The following is an 18,325-nucleotide window of genomic DNA, read 5'->3' as shown; positions in this document are numbered from 1 at the left end:
ATCTTAAAAGGTGCTTGTTCAACCAATTCTTGAGTATTGCTCACCAATCTGGGACCCTTACCATGTAAGACTGATAAGAGACTGAGAACACCCAATGAAGAGTGCCATGTTTCTCACAGGATTGTTTACCTGGTGTAAGTTCTTTAAAAAGATGCTCTACCAACTCCAGTAGCAGATGTTACATGAGAGGCATTGTGCATCACAGAGAGATTTAGTATAGAAATTTCAAGTGAGCGCTTTCCGGGAAGAGTCTGACAACATATTATTTTCTTCCACATACAACTCACGGAATGACCACGAGCAGAAAATCTGAGAAATTAGAGTTGATACAGAGGCTTACTGACAATCATCTCTCCCATGCACCACTCACAAGTGGAACAGGGAAGGGGTCATCAGTTAGTGGTACCAGAAGTACCCTCCACTACACACTGTTAGTTGGCTTGCAGAGTATAATGTAGCTGAGGGATCTTGAACACATACGAAGAAGGGTGGCATGAATGGTCAGATTCATTTGTCACGAAAGAGAATCACAGGAATATTGAAAAATCTTAATTGGCATTCATAAAGATAATGAAAATTATGCCACCAAAGGCTACTTACAAAATTTTAAGAACCCATTTTGAGTGTTCTTCAGTTCCCATTGTATTGTCCTCATAGGTGGCATGCAGACAAAATTAAACTAATTAAAGCACACACAGTCACTCTTCGCAGTTCACAGTGATTTACAGAGTATGTATGTTAATGTATAACCAAACAAAGTAGGATAAACAGAGTATGAGAAATCAGTTCTGTCTGTGATGAAGCTTACATCTTCCAGTTATCCATGTTGCAGGTTCCATGCCATTACACTTGCATATGAAATGAGTCTGTGTCCAGCGAGTTCCTTTTGGATAATTTACTACTTGTCTCATGGCATCTGATTGAGTCAACAGTACTGTTGATAGTGGAAGGCAGAGAGCTGGATTAAATTGTCAATATGGTGCACAGTTTTAATTAGTTTGGTATTTTCAGTAGTGTAAAATGCTTGCCTTGGGTTCTTAGGGAATTCAGTTTTGCTCTAGATATGATTTGAGTTGTCATGCTGTAGATATGTCAGGATCTACAATGAAACATTTTTGTAAGTTGTGATACAAAATTATTACATTGTTTCACATACATTATTGTGATACAACTGTACAATACTCATACTGGTTTACAGTCTACAGAAAAATATGAAATTCCTTTCTTCAAACTGTGAAATTGTCATACATGAATTCTTCAATGTAATAATAGCAATTTTCCACTAGTAAAGTAAAGAGCAACCTTTTCATAGAATCAAGCTCTAGAGTGAATGTATTCCTACCATTTAGTTGATGGTAAATTTTTAACCTCATACGTACAGCTGCTTGGCCATAGCGTTTTAATGGGTATGTAAGAAGTTTAAAGTTCTGTGTATATATTCCACAAGCCACCTTAAGTTGTGTTGTAGAGGATACTGTGTGTACTACATCATCTCCCCACCTTTCCTGTTCATTGTGAAAGGTGATTGGGAAGGACAATTGTTGGTATCTTGATGTTTTTTTTTTGCAAGATACATGATATAAATAAGTGGAAACATTGTTTTGATGGACTCTTCTTGGAATTGAAACTCTCAGAGTTTTAACCATATGCCACACTGTGATGCAAAATGCCTTTCTTTTAGTGTCTACAATTGGAGTTGGATTAGCATTTTCCTAAAATTTTCACACTCACTAAATAAATGCATAGTGAAATGTGCTGTCCTCCTTTGAATCTTCTACATTTCCCCTATCAGTCCTATCTGCTAAGGATGCAAACTGATGAGCAATACTCAAGTATGGTTTTATAAACTACCTTCTTTATGGGTGAACTACACTTCCTGAGGATTCTTCCAGTTAATCTCAGTCTGACATCTGCCTTTCCTGTGAGGAGGAGGAGGAGGAGGAGGAGGAGGAGGAGGAGGAGGGACGAGAGAGAGAGAGAGAGAGAGAGAGAGAGAGAGAGAGAGAGAGAGAGAGGGGGGGGGGGCACACTCTCCAGCTTGTCAAAGGATAGGGATAGCTCCAAAAGATAGCCAGTTGTCCTTCTCGATGACTCAGTGCTTCTTGGCGAGTGCTGTCCTTTAATCTTAAGTTTAATAGGATATGTTCACCAGGTACAACATGTCTTCAGTATGGTCTCCCAATTCAGCAACATGCTGCGCATCCATAACATGCCTTGTTCAACAGTTGCCCACAGCATATCCGGTGTAATCAGGGCAATATGTCATTATATGATATCCTTCAGATCAGGAAGAGTCTCGATACATTCCTGATACACACGATCTTTCAGATAACCGCACAACCAGAAGTCACGTGGATTTAGGGCACCGGGTCAGGAAGGCCACACATCGTGAAATTCCATAGAGATGATGCAATAATTACTGAAGGTTTCTCAAAACAAATCTTTCACCTGGCAAGTGACATGTGGTATCACCCCATCTGGCATGAAAATAGTACTGTACTGCTGGCAGCTGCATTCTTGCAAAGCTGGAATCATGTTGCACAAGGAGGTTCTTATAATGTGCAGCTGTCACTGTACATATAACAGGCCTGCAAGGTGTCATCTCCTTTAAGAAAACTGAACCAAAAATGGAGGAGCTTGTGAAATCACACCACATAGATGCATAAGCTGAGTGCAGTGAATTTTCCTGCACAACACGTGGTGGAGTAGGACCCCGTATGTGACAGTTCTGTGTATTCACAGCACTTTTAGCAGAGTAGGACCCTGTATACAACAGTTCTGTTTATTTACAGCACTCTGTAGAATAAAATGCACCTTGTCCATCAAAAGAATATTCCCCGGCCACATATTATCCATTTCCATGTGTGCCAGAAAACAAAGGAAAAAGTCACAGCTTTGTAGACTCTCTTGGGGCTTCTTTTGGTGCACATTCTGAATCTTGTAGGGATACAAGTGTAAGATGCGCCACAAAATTTGTTTAGCTGTTGACCAGAAGAGAGAGAATTCTTGTGACACAGCTCGAGCACTGGCTGCAGAATTTGAGGCATGTGCTGCATGGTTGGCTTATAGCTGCAGCAACTTCATCAACAGCTGCCACAGGAATGGGTCATCTTCCTCTCCCAGCTGCACCACCTAATTCACCTGTTTCTTCAAATTCTTTGATGATATTCTTTAGCCCATTCATTGACACGAGACCTCTTTGCAGCTGTTTCTGTTGGTGACATTCCTGCAGTGCTATTGAATCTGATAAAACAACTTTACTACTAGTGCACCGTCTTTCTTGTCAATAGCCATTGCATTTCATATGGAAAACTACAGCCTTCTTAACCCTTTACACCAACAGTTACATCATAAAAGGAAAAAAAAAAAATCTGCATGCATTGCCAAGTGACAAGGTAGCATACTGTCTTCAAAACAGGAAACATTTCATTTTCTTGCTGCTTACAGCGCCATATTTTCACCTGGTGGCAGAAAGTGGAACTATTATTTTTTCCAGCATACCTCATGAGCCTACCAATTAATGAACATACCTACAATGTTTCAGCATCCTGTGATATATACAGCCTGCACTGCAGCATTCTTAACACCACCTGTTTAATTATAACCACCTGGTATTTTCAAAATTTTTAACAGCGAATGACATGATAATCTTTCTTTAATTGCATGTTCCCAATTATTTTCTTTTGCAATACTAATAGCCTTGTTACATATGTTGAATTCCCCTAGAAGATTATGCCATAATGAATAACATATTCAAATTATCATTGAAAGACTAACTTTCTGATGTCCACATTTGTGGCATTTGTGAAAATTGCAGAAGTTGCTAAGTAGTCTTACTTTTAGTTTTATCTAATTTAAAATTGCATCATTTGTGTTTTGGTGACATATAGTTTTATCCCATTTCGATGGAACCAGATTTTATAAAGCCATATAAACACTTTCTGGATTTTTCATCTATCTGATTTTTAATTAAAAATAATATATCATCTGCAAATAAACAGAACATCTATAGTAAGTGGTAGGCCATTTACATATAATTGGGAAAGGCTATGAGAGTCCTTGGGAAAATTGTTTCCCAGTAAGAGTAATAATTCCATTAATCTGAAGTTATTGTTATTGTCCGTTTCTTATCTGTTAGTATGAGCTGAACCATTTAATGCACAATCCCTGTTCCCACACATCTGTAGCTTCTGGAGAAGTAAGGAATGATTCAGTTTATAAAATTCTTTTTGTCAGAGCACTGAATATTCATGTGATCCTTTTACCTTTATCTAATGCAGTGTTTATCATCTGTAAAAATTAATTGATAGCATTTACAGTGCATTTTCTTTATTGGAAACCAACCTGATTGTAAAAAAATTGTCATTTAGTATAAGGAAGTTTTGAATTTGTTTTGCTGCACCAGCAGAAAAACCAGAGTAGGACTTCTCCATATCTTCTGCTGATCCCTTTTCTAACAACAGTGTTATCTCTGCGTATTTCAGCACCTTTGGGAAAAGACGGTGCTCAAAAGATTGGTTTATAATAATGCACAGTTGTTGTGAAATAATGTTTTAACTACACTGTAGAAGTTTCACTGGGAAGCCGTTACACATCTTCCATACATTCCCAATTTCTTCCCATGCAACTCCATATTTTTGAAGCCCTGAAGATAGATACTCATGGCTGTGGATTTGCTTCAGGTGAAGAGCAGCATGTCTTGGTACAGTTGTCGTTCCATAGGCAACCACAAATATGTCTCCATGAAGGCACTGACTGTCTTGTCTCACAGTGGGATAAATGTACTAACAGTTATGCCAGTAACTCTTAAAATAATAAACAGTGTACTTACTTTTTTCAATCTGCCTCATTTCCGTTTGGCTGGCCCCGGTATTATTTGCCAGTGATTCTGGAGCTGCTACTGACTAGCAAGAGGTATTTTTGTTCCTGGTGTAATCCATTTGACTTTACTATTTACTTTCTTTCCCAGGTTCTTGGAAGAAAAAAAATATTGTTTCGTACATATAAAAAACAATTTAAGTAGTTGTAATAGTTTCTGGTGCTTGAGTTGTAGGGGTCTATAAGCCAGCTTAAAACATTTAGCTTATTGTGGAGAAAATTTAAGTTACCTTTAATAAACTTTCTTTTTGTATAGATTTATTGAGGCTTTATTTGTTTGGAAGGTCAATAAATAGTGAAGAATGGCAAGAAATAAATAGTGTAGAATGGCGAGAAATCTGTAGGTTTAAGTAGTACTTACTACCATCATGAAAGTGAGTGATTGTAATATTATTATCAATGCAGGTCACTTATCTGCTGTTTACTCCAGTAATTTCAGAAAATAAGAATTTGGATTTCTGATTTAAGTCATGAAATTTTATGACATCACAGCTTTAACACACTTAAGTTGAAGTCTGCTGCCATCACAATGTTTTTCTTATACTCGCTCTGAAATTTTTAGGATAAATTGGAATTTATATAAGGATAGTTTTGTTACAACTTTTCCAGGAATTATGTTAATTTTAATAACCACTGTAGTCAAACTATTTAAAGAACAGCTCTTGTGCACGTTTTTTAATTTTAAAAATTTGAGTATTCTCTTAATTTATAACATATTGAGGCATCAAGAAGAATGCAGGAGCATCTATGAGAGCTACTTTTCCCAAAAAAACTGCAAGCTACAACAAAGTTCTTAATACTATTCAAAACTTTTGTACAATCTTCTTCTAAATAGTGTCCATTTCAGCTCATAATTTTGATGTGTACATATTCTGAAAGCACTGTTTTAACTTAATCAATTTTAGAAATATTAAGGTTTTCCAGGTTAGCTGTTAAGCTATTGACATTTCAGTTTTGATTTTCTTTAAATTTAATTTTCCACCCTGGATTTATCACCAACATCAGAATGTATCTGCTTCCCTTTCATTTTAGGATTTTGCGCAAATCTACAAATACGTGGCTGAAATTAAAGGGGCCAAACCAGTGGATGTACAGGCCATTTTTCCCCCAACATTTGTCATTTATTGGACAATGAATGTTGCCTCAAGCTGTCACATTGTCTGTTTCTTCTATTAGTGTGTATTTCACTTACCAGTTTTTTTGTGAATAATACCACTGATTACCAGTCTGGAGTTGTGTTCAGAATTTGCACTGAGCTATTAGATTTCATGTTCCACTTAATATTTCTTCCTCACTGCTACCGAGAGTAGTTTGTGCCAATGTGGATTAATACATCTCTGCAGCTGTTTTCAGTTGTTTTACCATTTTCATTTATGTCCCATTTCATACTCAAAATATTTTTAAAATGCTCGTTTATCCAATAAGACTGAATTACAGGACATTTTACTGTTTGTTACAATAATGTTTTTAAAATATTGAGTCAGGAATTCATTATTTGTCACTCCCTTCCTTTATAGCACTTACTTGTTTGTACTTTGTATTATAGGTAACAGTTGTTAAACTTTCCATTTTCAGCATTTTGGTGTCATATTCCAGCAGTTTAATTATTTCTTCCTTTGAATTCACTGTACTTAAAAGTACAACCACTTAATATGTAAATAGTGCAGACATAAGCACAGAGATTGTTTTTCATGCTTTTAAAATTCACTTTTGCATGCCTTTTGTTTAGCTAACAATTCATACACATGATTCTTTTTGTGATCTACTTTAAATGTTCCTCCACATCAAATTGTTTTGGGGATGTGCTCTGAACCTTTATTTGAGAGTGGTACAATTTAGCTGTAGTGAACAATAATTTATATCAATAGAGGGACTTCATTGTGCCACTTCAGTTCTATTCCCTGACTGTGCCATCAGAGTTCACTGTACAAATGAATTAACAATATCAGTCCTAAACAGTATGCTATCTGGAAGTTAATGGAGCAAATTAAACTTTATTATGTAACAAGTATTCTGTAGCTTATTTTAGTTACCAAACACACTTTTAATTTTATGTATTTCCAGTCTGTGTTTCGCAACAAGTAATGCTGGTTTCTTGATCCCCCCCCCCTCCCCCCCCCCCTCCTGGACCCCTAATCCTTAGGTAACTAGATCTTCACTGTAGGTTTGCAAGAACCATTTTGCAAATGTTGAGAAAAATGAGACTTCTCGAAAAGTTTGCTATTTTGAGTGACATTATACAGTTATTTGAAATGATTTTTTTCCCTGAAGGTACAACATTAAAAATCCATTTGTACTTCTAAACTAAATGTTTTTTGTGGTTTGTGTTGTTGTTCCTGTGGCTTTTTTCCCTGTTTTCTCATCTTGAACCAAATAAATATAAGATATTTTTATGAAGTAAAATAACTATTCATGTATTTCAGAAGTTATTGTGTTACATAACTTTTCTGTCTTAGCCATGCTCTTATTATTTTATTTTGCTTGGTTCTCATTTTAGTGTTGTTTAACTGTGGTCCACATACAGTAACTGAAAATATTCTTTCCACTATTCCATGATCAGATAATATTTTTTTCATAGAGCAGTTGAAATTACATGTACATTTACTACTTTGACAGAATTCCAGTGCTTTGGATCTCTTGTGAGTCAAAGTGGGATGTTTACTGCACTGCTGCTAGTAATGTGGTCACCTAATACGACACAGTTCTAATAGCTTTAATGACACTTCATTTGTATGATACTTTACTGTTTGACAATGCCAGATTTTTACTAGCTTTACAAAGCAGTCCATTATGTTTTCTCTTATGTTGTCTTTTTTATATACTGCATCTGTTTGTTTCCTGCTGAATGAGAAATCGATGTTTACAAAAATCTATGCAGCTGGTGCGTCAGACACTTTGTTCTATATAGTGTGCATTTAATATACCCAGGTCAAATGATTGATTTCAGAACTGCAGGTACACACACTTTGTCATTTTCAGGTTCGCACTGAGTTGGAGAACCCTACTCGTTACCATGTAATGCAGAAGCAAAAGAATCAGGTTCGACAGTTCTTGTGCGAGTCGGGTCAGCAGCCATTACTAGCAGCCCAGCAGGTTTTGGGTAGTGCTCGTGGTCAGCTTTCTGCAGTACACAGCGCTCCTGTCAATTCTGCACCAGTGATACCTGAGCAGCAGCCAAAGCAGAATATGACCAGCGTCAGTTCGGAGAATATCTTGTCACCAAGTCTAAGCTCAGTTGCTACAAGTGCCTCTGAGGTAAGTTTTTGTACTTCTACTTGAATTTTAATCTGTTTATTTCTACAGCTGCTATTGGAAAAATGCCAAGATTAATAAGTGAGGAAAAATCTTGTAAAAGCTTTTCTATATTGATATGGAAACTGCATTCAATAATGAGATGTAAAAATATTTATTACAAAACTGCACTGTGGGATAGGGAACTGGTATATAATAGATGATAGTTCTGTCAAAACAGAAGAGTAGTTTGACATGAGATTATTATATGTAATAGGAAACACTAGTTGAACTTTAAGGCTAAATTTCCTTTCAATTGGAACTAGACAGTGAAATAATTAAGGGAAAATGTGTTTGTGGATGACAGCAGTAAGACAGCTTAGAAATGCAGAAAACATTAAATATAATTTAATGGAAAAGAGGTTTAATGCAGAGGAAATGTCATGACAACTACAACAAGGACTGTTTCAAGTTGGAATGTTAGTTCCTAGGATGTGAATGAGTTTTAGACAGAGTACATCAATGTCATTTTCAAGTATATGGGTCCAAGTTAGCTGCGAATCATGGGAGTTATTAGGACATTGATCACAATAGTGCTTTAACATATTTATGATTAGCTTTTTTGTGAGGTGATTTATCCGTATTCACTTCTGAGAGGAGGTAGACTAAGTGAAATCATGATTTTGGTGTGATGATAATGGAGGTGGCTTATCACTGACTTTCATAAAGATAGCTGTAATGGACACATGTTAAGTGTAGAGTTTTGTGTTTTTTGGTGAGTGATTATGGAAATGAAAGTAAGGAAAGGCATGAAAGAAAATTCTGTAGGAAATAGCTGCCCTTTGAGGAACTGACAAGTGTTAAGAGTCTAATGTGATTTAGTATCATTAACAATGCCTGATGACTGAACTTCATAAGAAACCAAAGAGATGTTTGGGATTGAAATTGGGACATAATCTGTTTGTCAAGAAATGTGTGCTGCTAGACCTTGTAAGAGAGATAAAGTGTGAGCTCCTTGCTTGTTAGGTTGCTACTGCATTGTCAATTAAATGAGTTACTGGAACTCTTGTTATGTTTTGATATGTCAAAGTCCTCTAGCATTCACTCAGATTAGAGATTTAACCTTGCACTAACTCCTTATACTGCTCTATGTGTGTGTGTGTGTGTGTGTGTGTGTGTGTGTGTGTGTGTGTGTGTGAATGCAAAATAATATGAGAATGTCGCCCCTTCAGTGAAATGACTACACAGCAGCATCGGCTCATGAAATGCACACAGTCATAAATTCAAACAGTGGTGTGCCATATTACACATATGTGCAGACCGTAAACCAAACTATTTATAAAAATTAATTTTTAACCATTGGGGAACAAATCCTGAGGTATAAGGTCATGAGCAACAAGTTGACAGTTGTAAGACTTGAGTATACCACACAAAAGGTTATACCTGTAAACTTATTGTGGTGAAATAATGATTTATTTTGAAAGGTTACCCAAAGATACGCTTAGTCTCACAATGAGCTGTAGCAAATGAGGTAGACACAAAAGCTAAAGTTTTCCATTCAAAGTGACTGAAATATATATCAATGTAGGAAAGTTCAGGTAGAATGTAAATAATTTAGGAGTAAACATCACCACTCACCAAATAGCAGATGCATTGAGTCATCTACAGGCACACACAAAAGAGAAAGAAAACTTACTAGCTTTTATTTATTTTTTATTTATTTATTTAGCATCCAATAGATCACACATGTGATATAGGATTTGCCACCTCAACAAAAAATTTATTCTGAAAACTAGCAAGTTTTCTCTCTCTTTTGTGTGTGCCTTCTGCTGTTTGGTGAGTGGTCTCACATACTCCCAAATTATTTATAAAATATATACAATTGCATTAGCACCTTTGTACAGCCATGCACTCTTAATCGGTTAATATGTTGATGGATTTACAGATACTTCAGATTCAGTGATGCCACATCACTCGAATCTAGTGACTCACTATCTATACTGTTGTAATGTTTACTTTGTGATTAATAAGTTAAGTTCATTAGCGAAGGAAAGCAAAATATGGTACACAATAAAATATTGATAACTAAATCTGGATCACCAGTTGACTCTAAAGGGGTTAAACAAAAGCAAAAATAATAGCAAATGGGACATCTCATTATCAGAATTAAAATTTAATTGGTAATACAAATCTCTCGATTGACTTAAGATTACTGAATAAATTGGAGGTTCAGATAATAAGTGAAAATTTTCAGTTTCAATATTCTTCAAACAGAATCAATTAATACATAAAAGCAATGCGGAATATGAGAATTGCTGCTACAAAACTAAATAATATATTTACGTGGGATACTGGAAGTGAATGAGAATACTTATTCTCTTAGTGATAGTAATAATTTTACAGCATTGAACACCCTGTAGTGATAGAACTAGCTATCTTTTAATGAGGGGATGATCTGAACTTTGTCAGGCATTTTGTGTAGATAATTGTACATACATTCTTATTACTAGTTCTACAACTTTGCTTCCGCTGTTTTGGAATAGACGGCAGTAGTGGCAAGTGGAGTTCGGGTGGTTGGTCATAGGTGTAATACAATAAGCTTAGGCATCTGTGAACATAATGCCATAAAAATATTAGTCGATTTGTGACTGCATCATAAGGTTATTCTCGATTAATTACGTCAACTTACATGCCCATTTCTCGCCATTTGCAGGAAGTTTTAATTTTCTGCTTTAACATGAAGAAATCTGTGGCTGTGGCTCTTAAAATGCTGGGCAAGACCAATGGTGAGGGAACTATTAGTGGAAGAACGTGCAGAGAATTTTTTCAACACCTTATGAATAGTGATTTTGATGTCGAAGATCGGCGTGGCGGTGGGAGACAGAACGTTTTCGTAGTTACTGAAACAGACAAAGACAGTCACAGGACATAATTATTGAAAGCAATTGATGGGTTCGAGTCCAGCACTGAAACACAAACAGCCACAATACAGTGGTAGACACGTAAAGGTAATTTTACAGCAGGTCAGTGCTCGACCCCATGTCGCAAAACCCATCAAAATGTATATGGAAACATTGAAATGAGAAGTCCTATCCCTCCTGCCATATTCTCCATATATTTCTCTCTCTGGATCCCCACAAAATACGCCCAGTTCTTTCGCCATGGGATTTGTATGCTATCCGGAAGATGGGAGAATATAGTGGCCAATGATGCACAATACTATGAATCATAATTATTTTTTGTAAGTTTTTCCTAATAAAGCCCCAAAGTTAAAGAAAAAACGGCAGAAACAAAGTTGTAGACCTAATTTTTCCATAATGTCAAGAATGGGCATAATCACACGTGCCATAAACAGTAATATACCTGTAGTGGTGGAAAGTTCTTCACTTCCAAGTGACTCAACAGCATGATTCATGATCTCAAACACACACACACACACACACACACACACACACACGAAAGAGAGAGAGAGAGAGAGAGAGAGAGAGAGAGAGAGAGAGATATTGTGAAGACAGAAATGGGGGCATCTGTAGGGAATGACAATCAGTAGTTGACAATTTGGGAACTGATTGGACAGGTTGCATTTTCTGAGGGAAGTTAGTTACATGCACACAAACAACCATATTTCAAAATTAATCATCAGGTGCATGCTACTATAAATTTTATTTTCTGTGTGTATTCAGTGTAATTGTCTTCAGCACTCAGAGCTTTCCAAGTAGTATGCTTTTTTCTCTCTTTTTTGGTTGAGTTTAGTTAATGTTGATGATTGTTTAAAAGATAACCAGAACTCATTTTATTTTCTCGTCTTCATTCTTTGTATTTATGTTTTTATTTGTCATATAGTTTGATTTTCTCGTAGCTATCTCAGTGTTGACACTAGTCGTTTCTGGTTGCTTGGATTACTACCTTTTTTATTTTGTGGTTGTATGTGGTGAAATGTAGATGGGACTTTTTTTCGTCTGGTCAAAGAATGAATAAGTCACTGTTCAGTTACCACTAGAAGTTGTGTTGATCATGAGAGGATTCAAATTGAAAGTTCTTGTCCTGGTGAGTCCATCTTCATCTGAGAGTTAGTGGAAGATGATGGCGGGGTAGCCAATTTCTGGGTGGTAGGCAGATGTGAGTACTGATCAAATGACATTCTCTTCATGCCTTAACAAGAGATATAATGTGGTGTCTGTTGCTGAGAGTGCATCCATTGCTGAGAGTACATCTGAGCCAGCGTGGGATGCCTTCTCAGTTGCAACTGGAGCCAACATTCGTGCAAGGTCTAGACAAATGCAAAGGTTGGGTACACTGGCCATTGGCAGCTCCAACTTAAAGCAGGTACTTGAGTCCACCAGTGAAATAACTGGCAGTATGGGAAGGAAGACCGGTGTGTTGTAAGTATGCTTGCCAGTTGGTTTCATCAGATATGTTGTAAGAGCACTGCAAATGATTATTAAGTGCACTGGTGCAGCAAATTGTGACTGGTGTCAATATGAACAATGTCTGCTGCCTGGGGTCAGATGCCACCCTTAGTTCATATAGATGTCTGATTGTAGTGTTTAATACAACGAGCATTATGCTTGGGGTGGAAACACATTGCATTTTGCTTCGTAGTCCCCAAGACCAATCACTGTGCTTTGGTTGGAGCCAGCTATTGTGCTTAAACCAGTGGCTCACATGGTTGTACAGTGATCTCCAACAAGGATTTCATGATCTCCACTGTCAGATGGAAAGTTGTAGGTCACTCTTAATTGCTCAGGCATGTGCTTTACACAGGAAGTGGCTACTCAGGTAGTCGAGTAAAATGGAATTTATCTGTAGGTATCTTATGTTAAAAAAAACCACACCACGGAACCATCGATCACTTAAACTCCATATTTGGAGAGAAGATTCTATCAGCCACATTAAGTACTTACGGGAGAATTTGTCCATTCAGGGAAGGAAGAAGAATGTCTATGGTAAAGTTTCAAAATTAGTCTCATCTCTTATTGGCAACAATGCCCATGTAGTACTAGTAGCAGAAAGATGCCAACAATGTGAAATCTTAAATTCAGTTTGAAACGTAAATCAAAAGTATAGGCTTTATTGTAGAGCCCCGCAGGTGCTGGCCACTCAGAGTGGTCTGCAATGACTGCAGTGTCCAAGAAAACATGTGAATACACTTCTTATAATTTGGTGAAAGTTGCCAAAGATGATCAGTGCTGCCTTGCATATCGACATGACCAAGTGAGCATGGCACAGCGGAGCGAGTCCTTGTCCACGGCCACACAGATGTCACACACTCGCACTCACTTGCACACAGGCTGAACATTTGCAATGTGTGCATGAAGCATGCCCTTCCCTTATCATCAGAGTTGGGCAAACTTTATTCAATTGATACATAACGTATACAGATAGAAAAATTTATTTGTGAGCAACAAATAAGAATATTAGTTCAAAACATTATTCATTTACATGAATAAAAACATTTATTCATCATCTATGAATAAAAAGTGTTATGAAAATATGAGGGCATGCTGGAAAGCAATACTTACAAATTTTTAATAAGAGAACTCTTAAAGCTTTTTAAATAAAACAAGTGTTACTAACATTCTACATCTTTATTCTTCATGTCTACATATTTGCAGCCCTCTGCCACTAGAGGGCTTCGAATTGTAGTGTGTAATGTGTAACGTAATTGTTTCAGTGTGTGAAGAACAGCGTGCTGTAATCAAGCTATGAATTCGAAGAGTTCATCCACACATGAAGCACCCTCTCCTACAACATGCCAAAGTCAAACTACACACAAGCACTGCGACATCTGCAGCAATCTGACTCCTTTGTGTTCACTGTTATCAGTCACCCTCCAAATGGACTTGTCCCCATCTGATTTTCATCTGTTTCCAAAACTTAAGACCATCTTTGAGGGCTTTACTTTGATAGTGATGAAGTGTTGCAAGCAGAGGTGAGGGTGTGGAACTGTCAACAAGTCAAACATTCAACAGTGACAGTATCCACAAAATGGCCTCTGGTTGGGAGAAATATGTTCATTGCTAGGGTGACTACATTGAGAAATAAATATATGGACATCAAGAATAAGGATGTAGAATGTTAATAATGTAAACAAGCTTTAAGAGTTTCCACATAAAAAAATCAGACACATTACTTTTCAGCACACTCTCAGAGATACATTTGAAGTCCATTGGGACTTATTGCTTCAATTCTTTGATGCTTATGAAATAAATATACTTTCTGATGCTTTTAAATTAGTTTTCAGAACTACTATTTTTCTAAACATCTCATCGGGAAATTAATTTGATTTCTGAAGATTTGCCATTGTGACACACTAAAGAAAATACCTTTTACACATGCGAACAGGGTATTTGTGTGTTACATACTGCAAAATTATCTCTGTTTCAAGATAATAGTATAAACTTTCTACTTCCATGAAAATTGAGAAATCATCAACTCTGCTATAGTTCTTGGCAAATAACTTAGTTGTGATTTCACATTACTTTCACCACACAAATCTTATTAGAAATAAATGTTATTTTTACATAATTAGAAACTCATGACTGTGATTTCTTTGACATTTCTTTGGTGATCATGTGTCTGTAGCTTTTTGTGACCCACCCTTAGTCATGGGCACCAATACAGGTAAACTGTTTATTTTTAAATCATGAGGTAACAAATTGCTGCAATAATTTCAATTTCTGTAGAAAGGTGAAAAAAGGCTTCCATTCGCGTGACACTTTCTTCGTAAAGTTGCCAGTGGCTGCAATATTGCGATCTTGTATGTACTCAAGCCCAGTGGCCCTCCCAAAAGTTTTCAAAGCTACATAGACACATATCTAATCAAAATGCAGTTTCATCTTTTACAGGAAAGTGTACTCAGAGTTAGTCTTAAAACACTTTCAGATGAGTTTGGACATTCAGCAACATTCCACAAACAGTTCAGGAGATTTAGTATTTAAAAGTCTGTTGATGTTAGTAATCAACATTGACTGAGTCCTTAATTCATTCAATCATCTTGTAGCACTACGAATACAAACAAATTGTGTTGTTATATCAATGAGACTCTCATATCTGATAGTGTTACCAATATTGGTAGAGTGAAGGAAAGTGTTTAAATTAAGGGTTTCTGTTGGCTTCATTCTCTACTTAGCTAAGTTACTTCCACGTGTTAGTGGGGGGAGTGGGTGTAAGTACTGGCAAGGGCAGAGACAGTTGATTGGGATGCATTGGTAGTGTAACTACTGAAGGCCATCAGCTTATGAAGCATTTTTATATTGAATTTGTTACGTTGTACAGCAATTAAAGCTGTTCTCAACCTGAAAGTTGGTTTGCACACTGCAGTGCCTTTGTAGGTGTAGTGGTGTGCCCTTACCTTCCTACCATCTCTAACTGACTTATACAGCCAGTTAAGGGGGGGACATACATTTCAGCATGTACTACAAAACACTGTGCAACTTGACTTGGCATTTTTCTCATTGTTAGAAGCGAGAGGAGTGATCAGTAACTGAAAATCATAGGACCAATGGGAGATGGAATCCTAAATATTTAGCTTTGTAATCTGGAACTTAATGTGCTGTGTCACCGAGGGACATTTCTGGACAACCGTTAACAAGTTATTTATCAAATAGAAACTGCATGGAACCAAGGCAACAAACAATAATTACAGTATTCTTTACAGAAAGTAAATGAAGAAAATGTTGTGTCACTGATTGTTATTGGCTATTTAATTTATGAATAATAAATAACAAATAATTATTTGTATTCACAAAGAGAAATAATCCCATTATCTGTGACAAATTTATTCATGAATAAATTTGTTGGACTGATTTACTTGCTCAAAAACAGATAGGAATTTATTCAAATAGTGCTGATTTCTGCTTACCTATACACATTATGCTTCCTTCCTCTTCCTGGTCAGTGCAGTTAATATTATCAACTTTAACAAGTCCTATTAGTTCGTTTGCTTGATTTGCTCACGAGATCCTACAATGTATGTGGATTGAAGTTTTTTGTGGTAATTATAAACAAAGTTGTTTTGGTGCTCAATGTAAAAAATTTTCATTTGTTCTGTCCAAAATATGTCTCAATGTCACAGCAATTATAGCTGAGACTGAGTGCGAGCATTATTTAAACAGCTATTCATTTATGAAAATTTACAGTTCCACAGCTAAGTCAGTGGCCAACAGTAACATTCAGTATTTGATTATCACTTTAATTTTTGTTATGCATCACCATACTCAGTCACTGTGGTAAGATTTGGTGAATCTCAGGTGTGAAGCATATGTGTTTTCTATAAAAAAAAAGGGAAAAAAGTAAAAATTGGCAGCTAAAAAACAATTGTAGTTCTCAATGCATTTCAACACTTGCCAGGCCCATTAGTGCCACTACTTGGCACAGTTGTTAGTGATCTGATACAGGAGGGTTCATTTAGATTTCTTAGTGACAAAACAGACCTCAATTATTTCATGCATTTGACACTAAGGGGGAAATCAGTGACCACACATCTGTTATTGTATCAGTGATTAATATTAAAAGGTACATTAAGAGAAGCAGAAAAATATTTCTAGTTAACAAGTGTGAGACAAGATTTTAGGCTATGTTGGGCAGTCAACATCAAACATTGAAAAAAATTAAGTGTGTTATATCATATACCTTAGAAATATGTGCCAAATTTAAATTTGGGCAAAACCTTGCTGACAAATAAAAGCCAAATCAAGTCAAAATGAACAAAATGAGAGCAATGCGAGAAGTGTACAAATTACTTAGAATTGAAAAATTTGAGGTGAAAGAACATGGTCTTGTAGCATGAGAATTTTGTTTACACACTAGCCTAATCTGATGCTACAGTAACTATGCTCTACTTACCTTACTGGTTGTAAGAGTAGCAATATCAACCCTACAAGACACAGAATGGCAATGTTATATGCCAAGACATGTGGTTTGCCAGAAACATAAGCAGTACAAGGGGAACAACCTGCATGCTTGAGAGTTGTTATATTCAGAAGTCCATCATTACGTAGGTATTTACAAAACACCCCACTTCACCCCTGACCCCCCCACCTCCCATCTCCTACCCCATTCTGTGCAGCTTGGAGCCCCAAGCCATTGCAATACTTCTTCCTTTTCCGTGCTATAATTTTGCTCTCTAAATATACATTTTTCCGGAGTTATTATCTTGTACAGATTGCCTGCTGATAACCTAGCTCGTTTGTAGGGCATAAGTTTTGGCTTCTCTCACTTTCTCCCCTTACTTTACACCACATATTTTGCTTAAATTATGTATACAATTGCTGCATCTGGGTTTGACCTTCACCTTTCCAAAATATTTTACAGATTGTGAGAGTCATGCAGGAAGGGTTGCCCAATATCCAGCATGGTAGCCAGTCCATGTGGGTGTTCGTTAGGTATCCATATGGTAGTAGCTTCCTGACCACTCAAGGATCGCAGTATTAATGCTTGAGCTGTCACCTCCCCATTTGTGGGCACCAGGACTCTGGGCTCTGGCCATCATGCCAGGCTGCCTTTGCTTTGGCTGGGAGGAGACCTTGGACAGAGCCCTCGTTGGGAGGAGAAGGCATCATGGCAGACATATGGTGTTATGAAATGAACAAAATTACCAGCCAGTGACCACAAGGCCTTGGCAGCTCTTCAGGCTGACTGTGAATCGGTGCCGATCTTTATCATCCTAGGAACTTTCCCTCATTGATTACGCTGTGGGAGGAACACAAAAGAAAGCACCTTGTAGGTGTTCTCCTCAGTTCCTAGTTCACACCCAAACAGATGGAGACTCTTTTCTTTCTACTGACCAATGATGATTGTTGAGAATACTGAAAATGTTTTTGGCAAACTGTCTTCACTTAGCAAGTTACAAAAAGGTTCCATCTTAAATTAAGACAGCAAACCTCACCCTGTCACAGGTATTACTCTCATGTAAACAACTTGGAGATGTACCGGTTACCATTAACCCTCATAAGGACCTCAACATTCTACAGGGATTAATTTTTCACCAAGACCTAATGCAGCAGACAAAGAACTTCATAGACTGTGTACTTTGAGGCCTGGCAGACAAGGCAGGCACCAGCAAATTCGTCTTCACTTTTGAGGGGAATTTGCTTCCAGAACAGGTCAAAATAATGTGTTACCACAGTGACTAAAAGCCATATTTTCCATCCCAATGCAGTGTTTTAAATGCCTGTGCATCGGGCTTATGTCTTCCTGGTGTACATGTGACCCA

The 18,325-nt window shown here is 37.0% G+C and overlaps 1 protein-coding gene across 2 annotated transcripts in view; it reads left to right on the top strand.

Annotated features, from left to right (window-relative positions):
• LOC126469798 (microphthalmia-associated transcription factor) overlaps nucleotides 1-18,325 on the top strand; it is a 387,123-nt gene that overhangs the window by 166,692 nt on the left and 202,106 nt on the right. For both annotated transcript variants that reach the window (XM_050097055.1, XM_050097053.1), the window contains exon 3: nucleotides 7,858-8,133. In XM_050097055.1, the coding sequence (XP_049953012.1) occupies nucleotides 7,858-8,133 (276 nt within the window). The remainder of the gene's footprint in view (nucleotides 1-7,857; nucleotides 8,134-18,325) is intronic.

Source organism: Schistocerca serialis, chromosome 3, assembly GCF_023864345.2.
Source record: "Schistocerca serialis cubense isolate TAMUIC-IGC-003099 chromosome 3, iqSchSeri2.2, whole genome shotgun sequence".
Lineage (NCBI taxonomy): Eukaryota > Metazoa > Arthropoda > Insecta > Orthoptera > Acrididae > Schistocerca > Schistocerca serialis.
The sequence above is the reverse complement of the archived record's forward strand: the minus strand, read 5'-3'. Positions and strand labels throughout refer to the sequence as shown.